Genomic DNA, 21,639 nt, shown 5'->3' with positions numbered 1-21,639 from the left:
TCCTCAACTTAAGTGGCTTTATTATTTTCATACCGCGCACATTCAGGGACAGAGACATGTCTTAAACGTTGTTCATCTAGACCAATTAACATAATGCTTACAGGAGTGATGCTTTCTCTATAGATATTGCCAGATTGAAATGAAGTTGACCAGTAAGAACAGACAAGTCCCTCCAGTCTCGATCAATTATGAGATCACAGACCTCTTCTTTTATGCCAATTATGTATGAAAAAGAGTTAGAAATGATCTCCCAGACTATACCCAGAGTAGAATACCACTGAGTGATATTGCATTCCTCCGACCTGTTGTTTGCAATTGAGACTTGTGGCTGAAAGCTTATATCCCCAATGGGAGCTTAGCATTCCATTTGCACCACTGCCCTGATATAAGACAGCCACATGAGAGACACTTTGAACTTACTAGCCCAAACTGTAATAAATAATATCATTTCTTGCTGCGGCAAAGAGATTGCCGAGCTAGCCGAGGACATGGTTGCTCAGCACTCCTGGATCGGGTCGGACACTGCACATGGTCTCGAATCTTTTGGTAGGCACCGGAACCGCACTAAATGGCTTGCCGGAAACTTCACGCATTCTTACTGTGGATGAAAATGATCAAGGTGGATGAACTAAAATAAAATAAGTTCTGCCGATGGTGCCTCATGATGAAAGCTAGATGCCGGCCTTCTTTCTCAGATCGGCCTCTGGCCTATGCATTCACGTTGTGCTATTTATTTATTTCCTTCTTTCATTCCTTTCCTCGATTATTGCAGTTGACCAACTGACCATTTATTCATTTCTCTCATTACTCAGCCAATTGACAGGGTTGTTTTTTCCCCTACACTCCTTCATCATGTCGCGTCGTCGCATGGCGGGCTTCTGGGCCCTGGTCTTCTCAGGCACAGGGTCCGATGCAACATTGATAGGCAAGCGGGCCATCCAGACGCAGCCCATCGAGATAATTGACGGATCAAATACGTTGTATGACATTTTGACAAGGTATGACATGTAGGGATTCTCATCGGCCTTCTTTAGCTAATGTCTGTAGTACATTTCTCCTTCAAAGTGATGATTCTTACGTCCCCCCTACCCTCTATGGACATGGTGAACCAAACACTACCTACAACATTCCCCTTGCGGACCGTCAGCCATCATGTGGGACTGTCATGGTAGAGAGCCATGTGACCATTTTATCGTCGACTGACCGTATGATATCTGCGCCTGAGACAACCACTCTGCCTACCCAAAATCCATGCGACATAGTAACCGTGATCGTCAGAATGCAAGGTTACAGGAAAGGCGATACAAAGGCGCCTGTCTCCCAAGCTCCGGCCTTGACTTCATCTCCATCCGAGCCCGAAAGCTCCGCCATTAATTCAGATCCTACAGCAATCGGGCAGGATACTGATAGTGCTGCTGTTCCTACGATCCAGACTCCTTCCCAGGGCAACCCTGCCACTTCTTCAGGTTCTACAGTAATGGGGCAGGACACTAGTAGCTTTCCTGCACCTATGAATAAGATTCTTGCCCAGGACGGCTCTACCACTGCTTCAGATCCTACAGTGCCATGGACTACAATAACCACTCAAGGAACTGGTACTGCTCCTATGACCAGCACGCAATCTCCAGCTCGACCCGGTGAAACAGGAACGGTTTGGGTCATGACCCCCAGGTCTCAGATGACCTCGGATGCCCCGATTGACTATACAACCATCACTAGCACTGGCACGGACACTGGGACCTACACCATCACCGAAACCCCGTCAGGACCTGGACCTGGTACGGTGGTGATTGTGGTACCGAGCCCATTGGCTCAATACGTTACCGTGACATCTTATGATGGCTCGATCACAGCTATTGCCACGAGTACAATAACTCCCAGTGCTCCTGGCGGAACTGGTACTGTTATTGTCTATGATCCGTACGAGTGGGAGACCGTCACCTCCTATGATCCTACTGCTCCATCTGACCATACAACGACTATGTGGCCTTCTGCGTCCGGTCATGTAGGTACGATAGTCGAGTATATGGCATATAGATGGGTGACAGTCAGCTCTTATGACGAAACGATCACAGCCGCATTTACAAAGACTATATCACCACCCTCTCCAGACCAAACAGGTACCGTTGTGGTATACCAGCCAGATCCATGGGTCACAGTTACTTCCTATGGAAGCGTCGCAGCATCAACAAACACAATATATCCAACTGCTCCCGGCGCAACAGGCACCGTTGTTGTGTATCAGGCTCATCAGTGGACGACCGTCACCTCTCACGATCCAAGAATCGCAGCTCCGTCCACAACCACTCTATCGCCAGATCCTGGAGCGCAGACAGGCACTGTGATGGTATATGAGCCTTACAAATGGGCTACCATCACGTCTTATGGAGATTTCACAGCTGACTCGACATCCACCATATCTCCAACTGCCCCAGATGCAACAGGCACTGTTGTTATGTATCAGGCTTATCAGTGGACGACCGTCACTTCCTTTGGAGAATTTACAGCTACATCGACATCTACCATATCCCCATCCACCCCAGGTCAGACGGGAACTGTAGTGATCTTCGATCCCCAGCCATATACGACTGTCACTTCATTTGGAGATTTTGCAGCTGCATCGACATCTACCGTAGCTCCGTCCGCGCCAGGTCAAACAGGCACCGTATTGGTCTTTGATCCACAGCCATATGTAACAATTACTTCGTACGGAGGTTATACGACTGAATCCAGAACCACCATTGCTCCATCTACCCCAGGTCAAACTGGCACCGTAGTGGTCTTCGATCCACAGCCATATACGACCGTTACCTCATACGGAGACGTTACGGCTGAATCCAGAACCACTATAGCTCCATCTGCTCCAGGGGAGACGGGAACTGTGGTGGTCTTCGATCCACAGCCATATACCACCATTACTTCATATGGAGCCATTACGGCTGCATCCACTACCACCATAACCCCGACTGTTCCGGGAGAAACAGGCACCGTGATAGTCTACAACTCGCAGCCATATATGACAATTACGTCGTATGGAGCCGTCTCGACCGCTACCACATACACCTCGCCTCCCCCGTCTCCTGGCCAGACAGGTATTGTTTTGGTTATGATGCAACAACCTTATACGACCGTTACTTCGTACGGAGGCGTCACAGCCGAATCAACTACCACCATAACTCCATCTGCTCCTGGGGCAAGGGGCACTGTCGTGATCTTTGATCCGCAGTTATACGTGACTACTACGAGATATGGAAGCGTCACAGCTGCCTCGACAACAACTCAAAGCGGTGATGGGTCCAGCCCAACTCTTACCGTCCTGGTTGATCTCCCCCAGCCTTACACTACAGTCACTAGCTATGGTTCCTTCACTGCAGCCACCACTCGAACATATCCACCCTCTGTCGCAGGTCAGGTCGGCACTGTAGAAGTTGATCTCCCCCAGCCTTATACAACCGTCACGAGCTACAAAGATGGTCTGACTGAAGCTGAGACTACAACATACTCTCCCGATGTGCAAGGAAAGTTTGCTACTGTCGAGGTTGATCTCCCTCAATCCTACACGACTGTCACAAGCTACATTCCAGGCCTCGCGGGCCCGGCATCTACAACCTTACCGGCGTCTAATCCAGGTGATGTGATGACTGTAGTCGTTGGTCTTCCTCAGCCCTACACAACTATCACGACGTATGTTGATAGTCTGACTGCACCTATGACTACGACAAACCAACCCGCTAATCCTGGAGATCCTGTCACGGTTATTATTGAGAGCCCTTTGGCGCATACGACGGTTACGACCTACGTTGATGGCTTAACTGCTCCTATAACCACGACCAATCAACCGGCTAATCCAGGGGATCCGGCCACTGTTGTTATCGAGAGCCCTCTGGCGTATACAACCATCACGACGTATGTTGATAGTCTGACTGCACCTCAGACTATGACAAGCCAGCCGGCCAGTCCTGGTGATCCTGCTACGGTCATTGTTGAGAGCCCATTGGGACATACGACTGTCACGACATATATTGATGGCTTAAGTGCTCCTGTGACAACGACAAAGCAGCCTGCGAATCCTGGGGATCCAGCTACTGTTGTCATTGAGAGCCCTCTGGTGTACACAACGATCACGACCTATGTCGATGGCCTGACTGCACCTCTGACTACGACAAACCAACCGGCCAATCCCGGAGATCCTGCCACTGTCCTTGTCGAGAGTCCTCAGGCATACACTACCGTGACCAGTTATGGCTCTTGGACTCAACCTCTTACTACAACGTTAGCACCCACTGGTCCTGGTGGCGTAGCCACTGTTCTTATAGAGAGTCCTCAGCCATACACGACTGTAACTAGTTACGGTCCCTACCCATCAGCTATGACAACCACTCATCAGCCGGCATATCCAGGTGGCGTTGCTAGTGTTGTAGTAGAGCTGCCCCAAAGATATACGACTGTCACCAGTTATGGTCCCTACCCAGCAGTAACAACCACTACAATGGCACCAGCATCACAAGGTGATGTAGCGACTGTTGTTGTGGAGTCACCCCAACGATATACGACTGTGACCAGCTATGGCCCCTACCCAGCGGTAACAACCACTACCATGGCTCCTGCATCTCAGGGCGGTGTAGCGACTGTAGTTGTGGAATCACCCCAGCCTTATACGACTGTGACCAACTATGGCAGCTTTACAGCAGCATCAACCACCACAATGTCACCAGCGTACCAAGGCGGTGTAGCTACTGTCGTTGTGGACTTGCCTCAGTCCTACACAACTACTACAAGCTGGGGTACCTTCACAGCCACTAGTACCACTACCATATCCCCGACATCTCCGGGTGGCGTTGCTACTGTTGTTGTTCAACGACCCCAGTCCTATACGACGACCACAAGCTGGGGTACCTTCACGACAACTGGTACCACTACCCTATCACCAACATCTCCTGGCGGCGTTGCTACAGTGGTTATGCAGAAACCCCAACCATACACCACTGTAACTAGCTATACCACTGTTGTCTCGAGCGCCAGCACATCCACTGGGACTCCGTCTTCCGCCGGACAGACTGCCACTGTGGTGGTCGTCGCTCCCGCAGTTGGAACCAAGGCTGCAGATCAAACATGTAACAACGGTGGTCTGGAATACGCTATCTATACCAACTCGTACTACAATGCTGATCCGCCTAATTACTCTGCCCTCAACATAGCATATTTCGGCACAGCTACACCCACTTACACTGGTGTCACAAGCTCTATAGGCATTACAGAGCCAGGAGGAGTCAAAGCAGGAAACTCAGGCCCAGCCCAGGTTATCTATCCTGGCGCACCAAGTCAGACATGGCAGTATAAGGCTGTTAACCACCGGGCATTCTTATATGCGCCTATCAACGGTACTTATTCAGTTGTTGTCCCTTATTCTGATGAGGTTACATTGGTTTGGTTCGGCAATAAGGCGCTATCATCGTGGACACGTGCCAATGCAGATCTGGAGCAGGATTACTCTTCAGGGCCTTCCAGCTCCAAGACTTTCAATATACAGCTGACAGCGGGCACTTATACGCCGTTCCGGGTTTTCTGGGCTAATGCTCAGGGAGACTATTCCATGATAGTTACTGTCACAGCTCCGGATGGTACTGTCATCGTCAATGGCTCTGGATCATCAAGCAAATACTTTGTTAGATTTGCTTGTGATTCTAGTACACCTTCTTATCCTGCATTTGGAAAGGGCGGTTAATCTTGTCACTCTCTCTTATTACCTTTTTTCCTTGCTGTCTTGTATAAGTAGTTGAGTACAAATTGATTTCAGATATATCACCCTGAACCTCGCAACGCTTCTAATAACCGATAACGTAGGAGTTCTTTGAGATCTTGGGATGACTTATAGTGAACGAACGCAAAAGCTAGCAGGTCAAGTCATTGGTGGGAAGAAGGTGGAAGAAGTCAACTGACCTGGGGAGGATGATGCTTATTATATCGTCGACAAGGCAAGTACGTACTGGGTATCCAAGCCCTTGGACCGATAGCCCCGTGGGGAAGAGCGTCATCGTGCGAGAGCTCCACGCGATAAGGATTTTCCAATCACATCGTCAATTGCCAGGCGCGGTGAGTGGTCAGCCAATTTCCAGTTTGAGCGGGTTATAGAACGACCGAGCTGGGCTCTTAAGCCATTGCTTTCCGATCCAGTGTTTAGCGATGTGGTATGAAGGGCGAGATATTTAGTGCGTGCTTGCTGCCGTAGGGCTTTAGGTCAGTATCAACATCAGACACGCTCGGAAATAGGGAAACTGGGGATTCGTTTCTGGACCTGAGTGGGGAACTAAGAAACGAGTCAGTGCTTTATCTCTCTGAGAATGCTAATTGGGCAAACTCCCAAACCAAAGACTTTATTATGGGCTATTGGGGTTGCACACTGGGAAGGAAGCTCGGAATTCAATTGGGGTAGAGGAGATCAGACGACACTAATAATCCGACTCTACCTCAAACATCGCAACGTTTTCAAGCATTTTCTTCTTCTTTTGATCCCACAAGCTCATAACTCTCCTAAAATTGCATTAGTAGTCGCCAACTCCCCAAGACAATGGCCAAAACATTATTCGTCAACGGTCGCATCCTGTCCAAGACAGAGACTGGCCTCAACGGAAACGCCCATTTCTCAGACTGCATGCTCATCCAAGACGACAAGATAGTCGCAGTCGGGTCTCGTAATGAGATTTCCCATACCATAGGTTCAGATGTGTACATCCGTGACCTTGATCAGCGCGTCGTCCTCCCCAGCTTCATTGATGGCCATATGCATCTCCTCCTACTCGGCCAATCCCTTCGAAAGCTTGATCTGTCACGATGTACTTCACTCGAAGACATCCGATCATGTATTCGAAAATATGCTTCTGAAAACCCAGATACACCGACTATTCTGTGTAAAGGATGGAGGCATTACATGACGCCTGGCGGAGTTACGGCTGCTATGCTGGATGATCTCGATCCTCGGCCTATCTTTGTTGACGCGGGCTCTTTACACTCTTGCTGGTGCAATACCGCGGCTCTGAAGGAGCTTGAGGTTGATAAGATGCCAGATCCAGCCGGCGGCAAGATTTATCGTGATGCAGATGGAAAGCCATCTGGTCTTTTAGATGAAGGCGCCATGATGTCCATCAGTGAGTGCACCTTAGTATGATTGTTTTAGACTGACAGACTAACAGCATCATGCAGTTTGGCCATTTCAAGCAAAGTCATCTCCCAAGCATGAAAGAATAGAGGCGATCCGCGCCGCCGTAAAAGAGTACAACGCAGCTGGCTACACTGGGGCAGTCGAAATGGCCATGGACGAAGAAGCATGGGACGCTCTCGTAACACTCAAAGAAACAGAACCCAACCTTTCACTAAGAATAGCAGCTCACTGGCTCATCAAGCCAACCGCCAACCTTGAACAAATTTCGAAACAAGTGCAGCGAGCCATTGAGCTGAGTAAGTTGTACAACTCGATAACAAGTCCTGATCTTCGACTTGTCGGAATCAAAGTTATCACTGACGGAATCGTTGACGCATGCACTGCCTACCTCTCTGAGCCGTATACCACTGCAGGATGCCCGCCGCCAATATGGGAGCCTGAGTTCCTCGAACCCGTTGTCAAAGAAGCTGATGCTGGTGGCTTGCAAGTTGCCTTACATGCTATTGGCGACGGTGCCGTGAGAATGGCCATAAATGCTATTGAGAAACACGCTACGCCAGGCCGAAGGCATAGAATTGAGCACTTGGAGCTTGTTTCCCCAGAAGACGCCAAGAGGCTTGGAAAGCTTGGTTTGACAGCCTCCATACAACCGATTCATGCTGACCCAACGGCGTTGACAATGTGGCCTGAACTCATTGGAGATGAGCGATATGAGAGAGCGTTTGCGTATCGAGAGTTTGCTGATGCAGGTGCCTTGATGGCGATTGGCACTGATAGCCCTACATCACCATGGTCGCCTATGCATAATTTCCATGTCGCTATCAACAGACAGTCCTCCAAGAACCCCGAGAACCCCAAGATAGTACACGAGCACTTTAGCTTAGGGCTTTGCGAGACGTTTGTCGCGGCTACAGAAGGTGCAGCTAGAAGCGTGTTTGCTGAAGATCGTGTTGGAAGCTTGGCGCCTGGAAAACTGGCTGACTTTATTGTTGTTGACATGGAATGGGATCCTAAGACGCTGCTGAAAGCTGAGGTGAAGGAGACCTGGTTTGGAGGATCCCGGGTATTCTAAGTAGATTCCAAGATTATCAAGACTATGCATTCATAACTCAGTGGCATGCATAGGGTTGTAAAGATTATAACTTGCCCGATAAATTGTATTCGCAATGGTCTTTTATTTCATTCACCTTGCCTCGGGCGGCTTGTCCGTACAAAGTCTATGAATAGGCTTCCAGTCCACAGATCAGACTATCAAAGACTTCTTATCCTTCAGTAATCTACTGCACAGAATTAACATGCCTCCGACGAAAACAGTCAACCCAGCCCAAACCCAAGCTGCTGTATAGCCCATGCTCCTTCGCAAGGCCCCTCCTACAGGCGGACCGAATAACAGCGCAACGGACATGACCGAGAACGCCATACCAAATCTGGTTCCGATTCTTCGAGGATCACTAGTCAGCCTGACAAAAATGGTCGGCTGCAGCGCGAAGAAGGAACCCGTGAAAAAGCCCTGGCTGATGACGGTAACAAGCAATCGTGGAGTTGTAGTTGCTGAGATGAGACACAGACTTGTCGTGGCAAGTAAGACTGCCGCACTGATGATAGTGTTCATAGGTCCAAGAGTTTGTGCGAGAAAAGCTGGTAGGATGCGGCCAAAGATCGAACTGCTGTTCAGAATTGCAGGCAGATTCCCTGCAAGGTCGGTCGACGCGATTTTGTTGTCTAGAGCGTAGCTTTGGACGTAAACGAACGGCGTGTACATGCCTAAGAAGACAGAGAAACACCCAGCCACGAACAGAACATACGGCCAGTCTGTAAAAGCTGTCTTGTCCAAAAGTTGCCTTCGCTGAGCTGGTCCGCTGGGGTTCGGCCCTGGTCGAAGCACGAGGTTGGAAAACAGGAGTAGGACCAACAGGAGCAAGGCCATAGCTCGCGTCGCCCAGGGCAAGCCTGTCTGCTCATTGAGCTCACGTATCATAATCGGGAGAAGAACACTGGCATCGCGTCAAAAGAGAGACCAACTAGGATGACTGTTCTGGACTTACCCTCCAAGTCCACTTCCGCAAGCTGCAAGTCCATTGACCAAGGGCAGCTTTGTAGTGAACCAAAGTGAAGTAATAGCAACACTCAGGATCGATAGGCAGCCGGCGCCAATGCCAATCATGAGACCTTGAGTGAGAAGATACTGCCAGTACTTCTGACTCAGGCTTTGAAGTACAGTTCCGATGACGATGAAGGTAGATCCGACAGCCAGAAGGTGTCGAAAGTAACCGGAATCATAGATCGGGCCAACTATGGAGCCTGAGAATACCATTAAAAATGTCTGCAGAGAGCCGATGACTGAAATCTGAAACGGTGTGTGATTTGACAGTTGATCACGCTCATAGATGGTTTGAAAGCTTCCAAAGCTTGCGATCAGCCCTGCAATTTGTCAGTATCCGCCTGGTGTGTATTGGTGATATCACCTACCCCAAGTACAAAAGTAGAGGCAAAACGAGCCCGCGACTTGCAGCCACGCGAGCAACCCGCCATTTGGGATTGGCTTTGGCGATGCATCATCGACCGAAAAACTGCTTTCGGCGAGAGGGTTATCATCGGCTGTGTCTTTGGCAGTATCCATTGCTGGTAGGAAGCATTGATGAAGGTCCTCGACTTACAAGCTGAACAACATACCTAATTGAAGGGAAGATAGGCCGAGATACAACCGTCATGCTTATCAATCTCTATTTCTCTGACAACGCTTTTGCTAGGATAGCCCATTCTAGGAATTTTTCCGCTTTCCTAATGTGGTGATAGACCTCGGCACTTCTCCCCACAGTGGATCTGGATAAAAAAGATAAAACCCAACATCAGCAGATCAAGGCGCAATGCAAATTGTCTGTGCCACTCCTGAACGCGTACTATCTCCATAAACCGAGTATTTGTAATAATCACATGAAGAACGATATTTATCCCACTTACCAAAACCGCGTTTTGACCACGAATTTCTTGGCCACTCTCCATGGAACCTTTGCATGATTTTCGCATGTCATTCTTCCAACTTGGTGAAACATCCGAGGACTGCCTAGCTAGGAAGGTGGTAAATGATTTTTTTTTTAAAAAAAAAAAAAAAAATCCTGGTCTCGATTAAGCAAACCGGGGAATACCGCGACTAAGGCGGTGATGCGGCGAAGCAGGCAAGATTGAGTTCATGTGGGCTTAGTGCCGGCATGGCATGATGCATGCATGACCAAGAGTGGTAATTCCTTACGATAAGCCTTGTAGATAGGACAGAACTGTAGATCCTGTACGGAGATAGTGATTTTGGTGGTGAGGATGTTGGGGGCTTTAACAAAGGTACATTGGGGGTTGAAAATTTGATCAATCGGGTAAGAGGCTAAGTCTGGAAGAGAACAAGTAGGATAAAGGTCAAATTGTTGTTCAAGTCAGAATCGGGGTATAGACAGTAGAGTCAATAAAGAGGAGAATTTCATCAAAGTCACGAATTATAAACAGAATTGAGCGTAGTGTTGTGCAAAGTCTAGTATATTGAACAATGAAAACACATAATTTACACCCAAGATCTACCCTACATCCTATCGAGACTTGACAAAGTAACAATCCAAGTATTCTTTCCAAGCCTCGTCCTTGAAAGTGCCAACATATCCGACATACATATCCGGCCGAACAATCACAATAGCCGAGTCCTCGTTCTTGCACCAATCAGCAGTGAAGTCCTTGTCGCCATCCCTGTTTTGGTGACATTCGACGACCCCATCAGTCGACCCATTGGGCAGGATAGTATAAACGGGAGCCGAGGCGGAAATCGCCGCAAGTCGTCTTCCGATAGCCAGGACGATGAAGTCCCCATAAGAGACATTTTCGTAGAGTCGCGAGGTTTTACCGGAAGATCCAGTCATTACCACATCGGGACAGCGATATCCAGGTTTCCAGATACCTAGTTCCGTACCCTGGATGAGCGGAGTGGCGAACTCGCTGTAGTTGACACCCATGCCTTGCTGCGTTAGTTGGTGATATGCAACTGTGATGGTGGACGTACCTGTGATGAAGCCGGCATTTCGTTCGATTGTGGAGACGTATTTCTTGGCTGTGTGGATGGTGTCCCTGACTAGTGCTGCAGCTACTCCGATGACTTGAGCGGCTGTGGATCTCCGCTCGATGTCGTAGCTGCGTAGAATGTCGTCTCTTGCTTGCGTGGTAAGGTTGGAAGATCGTGCGAGAGCTGATAGACGCCAGGCTAGGGCGAAGGCATCGGATACACCCGTGTTTAAGCCTTGTCCGCCGTTGACGGAATGAACGTGAGCAGCGTCTCCGGCCAAGATGATTCTTCCGTGGCCTTCCTTGGAGATGAACGTTCCAGCGAGTCGTTCCTTCACTGGGGTATTGTTAGTAGCGGAACTGTAGCTCTTCGTTGCGAGACATACCATGGAATGTGCTGAACCATTCAGTCTTTGTAAACTCTACTCGATAAGGAGCGAGATGTTCTTTGATAGACTCTTCAGCTAGCTGCTGCGTAATCTCGCCCTTTAGAAGAACATAAAAGCGAGACATTCCTCGCTCTCTTGGAATCCACGCAACTCGAGACTCTCCCTCAAGCTCAAATGTGATAATCTCAGGACAAACAGGGAAATCAGTATCCAAAAAGGTATCAAGAACAGCCCAGGTCATCTCAGGTTTAGTTCCGGTAAAACTTATACCCAGTGTGTTTCTGACGAAGGATCTTGCACCGTCAGCGCCAACAGCGTATTTGCTGCGAACCTTTCGCCCCGAACTAGTCATGACGGTGACAGCGTCTTCATCTTCAGTGATGCTGATAACATGCTCGTTGTAGCTAACTGCGTCACCCAGACGAGCGCGCATCACCTGTTCAACGACAGGTTGCCCGATCATGAGAAAGTTCTTGTGGAAGGCATGTTCGATACCAACCCACCAAGCGTTCTGACGGGACTTGAAATCGCCCGCTTTGAAGGTAGAGCTCGCTGCTGCTGTCAGACTATGTCTTTGCTGTTTTTAGGTCTGCTTACTGTTGCATTTGAGACCATCAGGCAAAAGCTCATCGAGGATGCCAGCAACCTCAAAGTACTGCTGAGTTCGAGCATTGAGTGCATCAGCGCGTCCAAGCTCTAAACTGCAAGGCTTCTCATCTATGCAACTGTTAAAATCGTATCAAACGAGAGTCAAGTTCAGCTTACCCAGGACTCGGACGGAGATGCCCAACGGTTGAAGAAGAAGGGCAACAAAAAGTCCAGTAGGACCACCACCAACAATAGTAACATCAACTTGCTCCATGATTTTGAATATCTGTCAATGACTTTGGGTTGAATGTTTAACTTTTGGAGTTCTTAGTATTACAGTTCTATGTAATTGGCGGGAAAGGCCCAGATAAATCACCAACTCAACTTTTACCCAAGCTCTCCATCGACCTACCTATCTCGGCATCGTCAAACCACCTCATCAATTCAAGGATACAAAAAATTGAAATGTCTCATCTGAATAACCATATCCTAGTTTGTTACACCATCTCAAAGGCCCGAAGAAGCACTCAACGACGGGGAACTCTAAACTTGGCCGGGTGGGATATAGCCGAACGGGATAGCCGCGCGGGATGCCGATCATCACCACGGACCGTTTCCCCCCATGCGAAAATCCAAGTTTTTAGCCCCAGCCCGACTAGCCTCTCTTCCATAAGGGACTACAATGACGAAAGGTGTGGCTTGGCTTCCAGATTGATACCTTCTACTCTAGGATTTCACATCCGTGCAAGCTGACAGGGGAGGGTTGGATAATTTTATGAGCTTCCTGATGAAGCCATTTTGTGTCATGCCTGTTCCTCGGATTAGGCGATGTGTGACGAGGGTAATTGTTTTGCCACGCAATTGGGTGGTTGTACGGTGGCCCACTGATGAGACGACTCGGTGTTTTTCGCAAATTGTCTTAGTAAACCGAAAATGGGACTATGGATGAGCTGGAGTATGTAACTTGTAGTTCACATGTTGATAGGAGATAGTAGACTGCAAGATTTATATCCTCTTATCTCCCTGACATATCATTCATCTCATCTAGTTCAACAGTCACTCTCATTTCATACAAACAAACACTCATCAGCGATCACTACTCTTCCATTCTACAATGGCTGTATCCAGTCTTCGTCCCGTGATCCCTTTCCCTTTTGGGACTACCTCTCAGAATGTCTCTGCTGAACCATTGACTACCGCTGTCGATCGGGCGGCTCTTGAGACATCAAGCAAAATTCTCGATATCATCGGGAGATATCGCATGAAACAGGACGATAACATTTACTCACATTCCGATGAGTCAACTCTCAAATTCATCGCTCTCATCTACACACACGTCAAGGCCGGCAAGCCAGTCCCTATGTGCCTACCGGCTTTCCCTTTCAAGTCGCCAAACTCAACATCGAAGACGCTGGGAAAGCTTCCTGATAAGGGTGAAGAGATTGCTCTTGCTCACCTGAACGGACTCTGCAGCGCTATTGGCGATGTATATGCGCCCGGCGCCAGACTAACCATCATTTCCGATGGATTAGTATATAACGGTAGGTTCGACTTGGTTGTTTTTCAAGGACTTTAGCTAACAATTGCAGACCTACTTGGCGTTCCAGATAGAGATGTCTGGGCCTACGGCGAGACTCTTCGCTCCGTGGCAGCAGAGAAAGAATTCCACAACATCTCCTTCGCGCGTCTTCGCGATCTTGTTGAGATCGATCTACCGAAGGACCTGGAGGAGATGACCTATGTTGCCAACGCATCAAACTTTCGACGTGCACTTCTCAACACCTTTAGCAAGCCCGGATGGAGTTGGGATGACGTCCGCCAATCAGATGATCAGTGCATGACTTATCGAGGATATATCAAGTTTCTTCAGACAGACTTGGAAACAGTTTATCCGGTTGATCAGAACCGCAGTAAGTCAAAGTATAAGAGAGGCATTGAGTATATCGCGAAGCAGATGATGGCTCGTGGAGACGTAAGTGGCAAACCGTCCTGATTCAAGGTAAATTGTGTACTCAGTACTGACGTTGCAGGCCTTCGCAAATGCTGTTCGACAAAAGTACCCCGATCATGTTCGCTTATCAATTCACCCCTCAACCGGCGCTGTCAAGCTTTCTATCAGCCTATTGCCAACGGAGCAACTGTACACCACGCCCTGGCATTGCAGCGTGGCTTACAGACTGGACGGTACCATCAGAACCGGCATGCGATCTGAGTTCGACAACGACGCAAGTCTCGAACTTGTCTACGACAACGGAAGGCCTTCGCATTACCGAGAGAAGTCACCACTGCTATCATGGGCCGAGGACAAGGGCGGTATCGTGGTCGACCCTATGTATCCCGCTGGTCTGATCATTCGTCCTGCCAATGGAGCTGGCTCCCTGACACTCGACGATATTGACACCAAGAAAGTTCGCGCCTTGTCAGAAATCAACTCACCTGTTGTTCTCAAGGGGTTTGTCAAGAAGCCCAATCGCGACCGCTTTATTGATTTCAGCCACCGTTTTGGAACCCCGCTACCCTGGAAGTTTGGCCTGCTACTTGAAGTGAAGGATCGAGGCCAGGACGCTCGAGGCCTGAACAATGTGCTCTCGGCAGAGCCTATGCCGTTCCATTATGATGGTTTGTTCAAAGTCGTCAAGCAGACCGATGAGAATGGAAATGAGAAGACAGTTTCAACTCCTCCCCAGTAAGTGCCATTTATGACGATGAGGATAAGCGACTGACCGTATGTTAGGTTCCAACTATTCCAGGGCGCAACCTCTTCACCAAGAGATACCGGCTTCACTCTTTTCTCTTCTTCAACCCTGTTCTTCAAGTATCTCCCATCGTGGCTCAAGAAGGACATCTCCAAGCTCACCTGGAGTGTATCGACGTCAGCATTCGACAACACCGTCCTGAGAGGTCTACCTCTAGCCATCGACCACCCTACGACCGGAAAGCCATGCCTTCGATACCACGAGCCTTGGCCCCAGTCAAAGACGCGATTCGACGCTTCTGACGTTACGATTGACGGACTCGAGGCTACTGAGAGTGCTGCTGTCTGCGAAACAATTGACTCGGTTCTTTATGATCGCCGAGTTGCGCTGTACTATGCCTGGGATAAGGGCGATATTCTGGTTAGCGACAACATCTTGATGATGCATACTAGGAGCGATTTTACTGCGGGCGTTGATCGTGAACTGTGGCGAATTCACTTTGACTAGTGCGGTTATTGTTTGGGTCGGCAGGTCTGATTATGTTTTGCTTTTGCGAATTTGAAGGTTTCATATAGATTATTTCCGCAATAGATTGTTTTTGATACTTACAGCCCATTGGTCCCGCTTTGACTACTAATTCTTATCTCAGTGATCTTGTGATTCATCCCGGGAATCCCGTCCGGAGATATCTCGGTCGGCATCCACATCCGACTCGGATAGACTACCGATCAAACCTTATGGCAGCTATATCAAGGATAAGATCGCGGGGTAGCCCTGTTCATGGTAAACTCAGTTATCTCTTCAATCATCATGGCTCAAGTCAAGCAATACCATCTACTGCCAACGGATCTGATTCCGAACTCACCAAGACCGCTTTTACACTACAAGAATGTCTTAGCCAAACGTCCGAATAGCTACAAGTGCGACCCCGCCGAGGTATGGGATACGTTTACCAAGAATGGCTGGGACGTCCAATGGATATTCCGATACCCAAACACGCAACTGTCGCATTTTCATTCTGAGGCTCACGAATGCATGGCTGTTCTCTCAGGCACTGCAACAATCCGCTTTGGTGTCGGTGATACGTCAGAGGATCTCCAAGAGAATACATACGGATCAGCCTGGGAAAAAGGCGGAATTTTGTTGGAGGCTGAAGCGGGAGATGTGTTTGTCATTCCAGCTGGTGTAGCGCACAAGACTCACAACACGAAGCCGGCTGCCGAGTTCAAGCTGCTGTCGCCAGGTGTTGGGCATGGCATTGAGGCTGACGACCCGAAGAAAGCGTTGTCTGAGATTGAACTGGATGGATATACTATGATGGGGGCTTATAACGGCGGTGAATGGGATTTCGTGAAGAGCGGAGGGGACTATGGCAAGTCATGGAAGGTTCCCAAGCCGAAGAGAGATCCTGTGTTTGGGGAGGCAGAAGAAGGACTTGTCAAGACTTGGCCTGGAGGGGATACTGAGGTTGATTTGGAGATTGTTCAAGTGGAGAACAGAGAGTATAAGTCAAAGATATAGCTCATTGCTCCCAACGGTGGAAAGGGATCAGCCATGAGGCATCATTACAGTCTCTGTAGGAAGGCTCGGAGGTCAAGAGTCACCAAATGGGTGATAGTTTGAGTCAGGGTTGGTACAATAAATATATATAAACATATTGGAAAAGGAAACGACCCAGTCACTCCTCAACACTAGTCATATCATAATCCATCTATCTCGTGTTCGCGTAGTAGAATTAGAAAGCGTGGATCCATTATCCCTTAGTCCTGGACACCAGTAGGGGTGTTGCAGAGGATGCCCTGGTCAAGCTGTGATGGTCAGTAATAAGTCAAGTGAATGGATGGGTCAGACTTACGATAGGCAGAACACAGCATCGAGCTCGCTGGCCAATGGCAGAGCAAACAGCACTGAAGTCAGTGGCGTCGGTAGGAGCCTCGGGAGCTATTTATGTCAGACTCAGACTTGTAATGGACATTTTTGAACTTACGGTTTCCACAGTCGAGGTCGGCAACTCCGAGGACATCAGTAGCACAGCATTGAGAAGTGCCGTAGAGACCAGAGCAAGGGATGTAAGCCTGGCGCTTCTCCTCAGTGGGGAGAGCAGAGACGGCAGTAGCCAGGAGGGCAACGATAGCGAGTGAGAAGTGCATGATGAATTGAGTGACTGAGTAGATGATAGAATGATATGAAGCTTGGGAATGTGGATGCAGATTCAAATTGATCTGTTAACAATCCCCATATTTATACAAAATCCAAATTATAGATCTCATAAATCATTAAGATCATCGTCATTAAAACTAAATAACCTCAACGTCATTATCTCACATCAAATCTCCAATGAATACCACGTTTAAAGCCGTTGACGTTTCCGATGGCGAGATCCCTGACCTATATCATCTATATATTGAGTTGAAACCTGTTGTAGCGTTACAACGGCCGGGCGGTTTACAGCTCTGCAGGGATCTAACGCATAAACGTGTCGCGACGATCGCTCGATGAATTGGCACCGCTGATTCGCTGGACCCTCGGAGGAAACACTCAAAGGAATACCCGACTGCCGAAAGCATCACACCGTTAATTTTAGAAGGCTAATTTGAGGCGAATTTGGAAACAAGTTGGTTGCTGGGCCGATGTCATGACCTGTTGGGAGAAAGTAATTGGTCAGGCTGGTTCCTGTGAGGCCTCATTGGTGTACGGCAAAGTTCCACGACCGTTATTGATCGTCCGAATCCTGCTCCTATCAGCTTCTTCAGCTTGGAGTTTGTTGGGGCTGGCGTAACGACGTGGCAAATCATGAATGTGCAGATTGTTTCTCATACTGTTCCTGCAGAAAGTGGACCTTCGCACCGAGGACTTGATCCGGCTTCCGACCCTGGTAAATGAGCATAAACTTGATTGAGATGAGATATCCGAAACTTATATCCGATCCGATTATATAGGTGGCTTGACTTAGGTAGCGGATTAAATCTCCCGAATCAGATAATGACATCAACCATCATGATGATCTGATAGACATCGTGGCTATTGCCTGAGCATCTTTATGGATTGAAAGAGGAATCAAGGAAATGCCATTGAAGAAGCAGACACATCGCAAGACAATGTGTTTCTGGCATCCCTGCTGTGATCCTTCCTATTTCGTCAATGGTACTTGACTCCAGGCTTAAGCTCACTTCGGTGATGATGCATGGAGTTCCTTGCTTCCCTCAGCCGAAACCTCAGCCTCTCACCCCCGTCATCGCACAAGTCACCATGCTCGTCGAAAACCAACTCAATGCATTCCTTGACGTCTCCAGACAACCCTGCACCCCTCAGAGTATCGCCCTCATTAGGTCTGTGACCCGCCAAAATACTGATGAGGCCAAAGCCCCCAGATACAGGCGACGAACAAAATACGATGCGTACGATAAGAAGTACCAAGCCGACAGTAGGCTGAGCGAGCAGAACGATAGCAAGGAAAGGAGACCTCTTGAGTACCGTGACAGTCTTCCAAGCTTTATCAGGCCGATGGTACTCAAATCGTTCACGATCTCGAGGTTCCAAATCGTTAACTGGGGAGCCAATACCACAGAAGGCGGCCAGTCGTGACCAAAGAAGAGATGACACCACAGCCGTGAACCTTATCTGAGCTGCTTCATCCAGATTTGCCGTAAGCAGGTCACTGACAAAGTCGCTGAGCAAGTATCTGGCATCATTCAAATGAAGATGTCTACAGCCGTCTGGGAATGCTTCCACAAAACTTTCACCGCAGCTACCCTCGACAAGGTTGACTGAATTGGCAGTAATCTTCCATTTCCCATGACATTTAAGTCGCTGACTTGTGAACTCGAGCGCTTCCTTCTGAAACCTTTCTTTTGAGGGTTTAATATGCCTGTCTTTCTCATGCGGTGTGAGAAGAACGAAGAACTGTTCGACTTGACCTTGGGGCCACAGGGTCGACAGCCACTTTTTCTCTTTGTAAAGAGATATATTCTGTGGCGCATCGTCATCGCTTGAGTCAAAAAGGTTGTTCCACCACGAATCGTTATTGCGCTGTTTGTCAACTTGGTAGTTGAGATGCCAAGCCAAGCCAAAAATGTCAGCAGACACGATATATGACTGTTGGCCCCGGAGCTCAGCCCTAATGGTCTTGACGTAAGATGGACTTGGTCCGTCCAACATGGCAACTCTGATGGCGTCATCATTGAGTAGGAGCATGTTAAAACCAAAGGTTTGTGGTTGAGGGGGTAATTTGGTCACGTTGTTAAACATGAAAGGTATCGTAGCGTTGACCATGAGAGAAGCGCCGGAGGCAAAGTTGGCGAACCCAACAGGGCCAGTGAGACCATATTGGCCGCCGCTGGCATGTACTTCAGTTGTTACCTTTCCACCAACGAAGCTCTTGTAGCCAACGCTAAGAAGCAATGGGAACGCTAGATAAGCAGAGAGAAGCAGTGTCCACCTTTGACTCCCCCGTCGCCCGTTCAGAAGACTTCCCAAGATACTCCTCTTAATAATGGAATCGTAGTTCTGTAACAGACTCGCCCATCGTGTCTCGAGTTGCAAGAAGACAATCGTTGACAATTTGGCGGTGCAGAGGTCCATGAGCGAAAGCACCAAGCCAACGACGATGAGCTGATACTTTTGTTCCAGGCTCGCTGCAGTGGCTGGATGAAAGCAACAGACCAGACCAGCGATACTACAACAAAAGCTCAATACCAGTGCTGCGATCTCTGAGATGTCGCAAAGTCGTCTGCTGATGGGTTTGCCGAGTCCGCGGTGTTCATGGCTGGTATTGAAGGGCTCGTAAGCGGATGCATCATCGCTTGGCCTGACCTTATGGCGGGAAGGCAAATGAGGGAAGGCATCCATTTAACAAGATTTGTGCTACAAACCTCAGTGGCTGACCGGTGTCTGTAGAAATTAAGAGGCTAAAGGAAGTCTAAGTTGAGAAATTGAAACTAGGAGCAGAAGGAATGAACGGAAGCGAAATATCGAGATGAAATGCGGCTCATAATGCTGGTAATTTGTTTCCGGAGTAAATATCGCTCAAAACACTACCCAAAGCGTTGATCCGACCAATAATACTAGAGTGTTGAGTCTGGTCAGATCATTATTGCTTCTGCAACCCTTCGAAGTGATCCTTTACAGATGGGTGGTATCGTCACCAATCATAGTGCAACACGATACAACCTGCCCTCGAACCAACCCTCAGGTTTGCCGTGAAGAAAATCAAGCTCTCGAAATGAATGGCGCTCATCAAACTCCATAAGTTTATAGAATGAGGTTTCGGACATTATGGTACATGCAAAGTATGTATAATTTGAGAGCTTAATTATCTTATTGATGAAGAACCCCGATAGTCAGGGGAAGATGCCGAGTCCCTCATGACCAGTTGTCGTAAGTGGCGAAAGCTCTGGAGCCTGATTTTCAACCTGCAGTTGTGAAAGTGGCTGCATGAGCTGGGAACAAAGTGGTTGCTCTTAGAAGCGACATGTGATAGAAAAAACCAGGCTCTCGGCTATTTATCCGCAATGTCCAAAAATCCCAACATCGCTGCGAGCACTTCAGAATATTAGTTTTATCCACGGAAAAGATTAAGTTTTAATTAGACAATACTTACGAGCGCCAGCTGTCACGATATATGAAGCTGTTCCCCAAGCAGTCTGTATCGTTGCCACATCCGTCCACGCCTTTGCGTTCAGCCAGATACCGATGGCCAAACTTAGCAAGACGGGGACGAGTACCACTATTGAGATACGTGTAACGGACCAGTCCAGAACCAGTTCAAGACCATATTCACCTTCGAGTATATCAAGTCTCTTATTGTTCAGGGTGCAATGTATCCAGTCCGACCAGGCTAAGGAAATATGTCGGGGAACATGCCATTTTCTGTAGGTACTCATGAACAGCTGCAAGTCGCCGATTCCATTGTCATCGAGGTTGACGCGTGTATGCGCTCCTGTATCTGCATCACACTGATTAATTAGCATGAGCTGAAACCTACTAAGTAATGAGGACTAACCTTGTAAAGTCTAAACCCTTTCAAATGTTTCAGCGACAAAAGAGTCCCTCTCATTCCACGTAGTCGGAACGTCGCCCAGCGAAGCTTGGAAAAGAGCTGTTCCGGTTTATCTACAAAGACAACTCTTTCCTTTGGATTAGGATAGCCGCGGAGAAACAATCCCAACACAACGTAAGTTGGTTGTATGCGTGACTCGAACTCAATAGCTGAGGTGCGTGTGACACCGAAAACAGGTGTTGAAAAGGTCGTCTTCCATTCAATTCTCTCCGCTTGCACCTGTTGTCCATCTTGCTGTGTGGGTGAGTTCTCCCCATCTGCAGCCCCATGCTCTTCATCACGTCTTGGTATTGGGTTCAGTGGAAACATAACCTCTCGATAAGCCTTCGGGTATGGAAATGTCGCGGTTTCGTTGATCTCATAGTTGGAGCTCAATTGCGGCACTCCCTGGGCTGCGGGAGGCTGTAGAAAGGACTGGCTCTTAACATTCCACTGATGCCGAAGTGATCGGATGCATGGAGTTCGCTGTTCTAAAAGACCATTGTAGTCGAGATGCCCTATGCCGTATGAGAAGTAAGCATGCCAGGCTGTAGTCGGGATGGGTCCGGCGGGTGCTGGCTGGGACAGGGACACGGGCGCATCGTTAATAAGCAGCGCCATTCTAAATAGCAACATGCAAGTGGCTATGGATATTCTGCTTGACTTGATGATTATCTGAGAAAATTGTGAGAATGAACCCCGCGTAACAAGAGTTGAAAATGAGGGCCATTC

At 48.5% G+C, this 21,639-nt stretch overlaps 9 protein-coding genes across 9 annotated transcripts; 4 read left to right on the top strand and 5 right to left on the bottom strand.

Moving 5' to 3' along the window:
* Positions 1-852: 852 nt before the first annotated feature.
* On the top strand, positions 853-5,725 carry FMAN_11045 (uncharacterized protein; the record flags this gene model as incomplete). Its single annotated transcript, XM_041833806.1, has 2 exons — positions 853-998; positions 1,048-5,725. 2 exons carry the CDS (start codon positions 853-855, stop codon positions 5,723-5,725), a joined length of 4,824 nt encoding a protein of 1,607 aa, XP_041684133.1.
* An 843-nt stretch (positions 5,726-6,568) lies between these two features.
* Positions 6,569-8,231, top strand: FMAN_11044 (uncharacterized protein; the record flags this gene model as incomplete). Its single annotated transcript, XM_041833805.1, has 2 exons — positions 6,569-7,145; positions 7,201-8,231. 2 exons carry the CDS (start codon positions 6,569-6,571, stop codon positions 8,229-8,231), a joined length of 1,608 nt encoding a protein of 535 aa, XP_041684132.1.
* Positions 8,232-8,402: 171 nt separating this feature from the next.
* Positions 8,403-9,779, bottom strand: FMAN_11043 (uncharacterized protein; the record flags this gene model as incomplete). The annotated part of the gene is made up of 3 exons (XM_041833804.1): positions 8,403-9,153; positions 9,205-9,580; positions 9,629-9,779. The coding sequence occupies 3 exons, from the start codon at positions 9,777-9,779 to the stop codon at positions 8,403-8,405; spliced, it is 1,278 nt and encodes a 425-aa protein (XP_041684131.1).
* Positions 9,780-10,734: 955 nt separating this feature from the next.
* Positions 10,735-12,448, bottom strand: FMAN_11042 (uncharacterized protein; the record flags this gene model as incomplete). The annotated part of the gene is made up of 5 exons (XM_041833803.1): positions 10,735-11,153; positions 11,199-11,534; positions 11,584-12,138; positions 12,184-12,303; positions 12,352-12,448. 5 exons carry the CDS (start codon positions 12,446-12,448, stop codon positions 10,735-10,737), a joined length of 1,527 nt encoding a protein of 508 aa, XP_041684130.1.
* An 840-nt stretch (positions 12,449-13,288) lies between these two features.
* Positions 13,289-15,377, top strand: FMAN_11041 (uncharacterized protein; the record flags this gene model as incomplete). Its single annotated transcript, XM_041833802.1, has 4 exons — positions 13,289-13,715; positions 13,764-14,146; positions 14,205-14,860; positions 14,909-15,377. The coding sequence occupies 4 exons, from the start codon at positions 13,289-13,291 to the stop codon at positions 15,375-15,377; spliced, it is 1,935 nt and encodes a 644-aa protein (XP_041684129.1).
* A 303-nt stretch (positions 15,378-15,680) lies between these two features.
* FMAN_11040 (uncharacterized protein) lies at positions 15,681-16,391 on the top strand (the record flags this gene model as incomplete). The annotated part of the gene is made up of 1 exon (XM_041833801.1): positions 15,681-16,391. The coding sequence occupies one exon, from the start codon at positions 15,681-15,683 to the stop codon at positions 16,389-16,391; it is 711 nt and encodes a 236-aa protein (XP_041684128.1).
* A 239-nt stretch (positions 16,392-16,630) lies between these two features.
* Positions 16,631-17,020, bottom strand: FMAN_11039 (uncharacterized protein; the record flags this gene model as incomplete). Its single annotated transcript, XM_041833800.1, has 3 exons — positions 16,631-16,678; positions 16,726-16,811; positions 16,858-17,020. 3 exons carry the CDS (start codon positions 17,018-17,020, stop codon positions 16,631-16,633), a joined length of 297 nt encoding a protein of 98 aa, XP_041684127.1.
* A 988-nt stretch (positions 17,021-18,008) lies between these two features.
* FMAN_11038 (uncharacterized protein) lies at positions 18,009-19,718 on the bottom strand (the record flags this gene model as incomplete). Its single annotated transcript, XM_041833799.1, has 1 exon — positions 18,009-19,718. The coding sequence occupies one exon, from the start codon at positions 19,716-19,718 to the stop codon at positions 18,009-18,011; it is 1,710 nt and encodes a 569-aa protein (XP_041684126.1).
* A 649-nt stretch (positions 19,719-20,367) lies between these two features.
* On the bottom strand, positions 20,368-21,528 carry FMAN_11037 (uncharacterized protein; the record flags this gene model as incomplete). Its single annotated transcript, XM_041833798.1, has 3 exons — positions 20,368-20,411; positions 20,470-20,824; positions 20,872-21,528. The coding sequence occupies 3 exons, from the start codon at positions 21,526-21,528 to the stop codon at positions 20,368-20,370; spliced, it is 1,056 nt and encodes a 351-aa protein (XP_041684125.1).
* Positions 21,529-21,639: the final 111 nt, after the last annotated feature.

This window comes from Fusarium mangiferae (assembly GCF_900044065.1).
Source record: "Fusarium mangiferae strain MRC7560 genome assembly, contig: FMAN_scaffold008, whole genome shotgun sequence".
In the NCBI taxonomy this organism is placed as follows: domain Eukaryota; kingdom Fungi; phylum Ascomycota; class Sordariomycetes; order Hypocreales; family Nectriaceae; genus Fusarium; species Fusarium mangiferae.
Note: the sequence above shows the minus strand (reverse complement) of the source record. Positions and strands in the feature narration are given on the sequence as shown.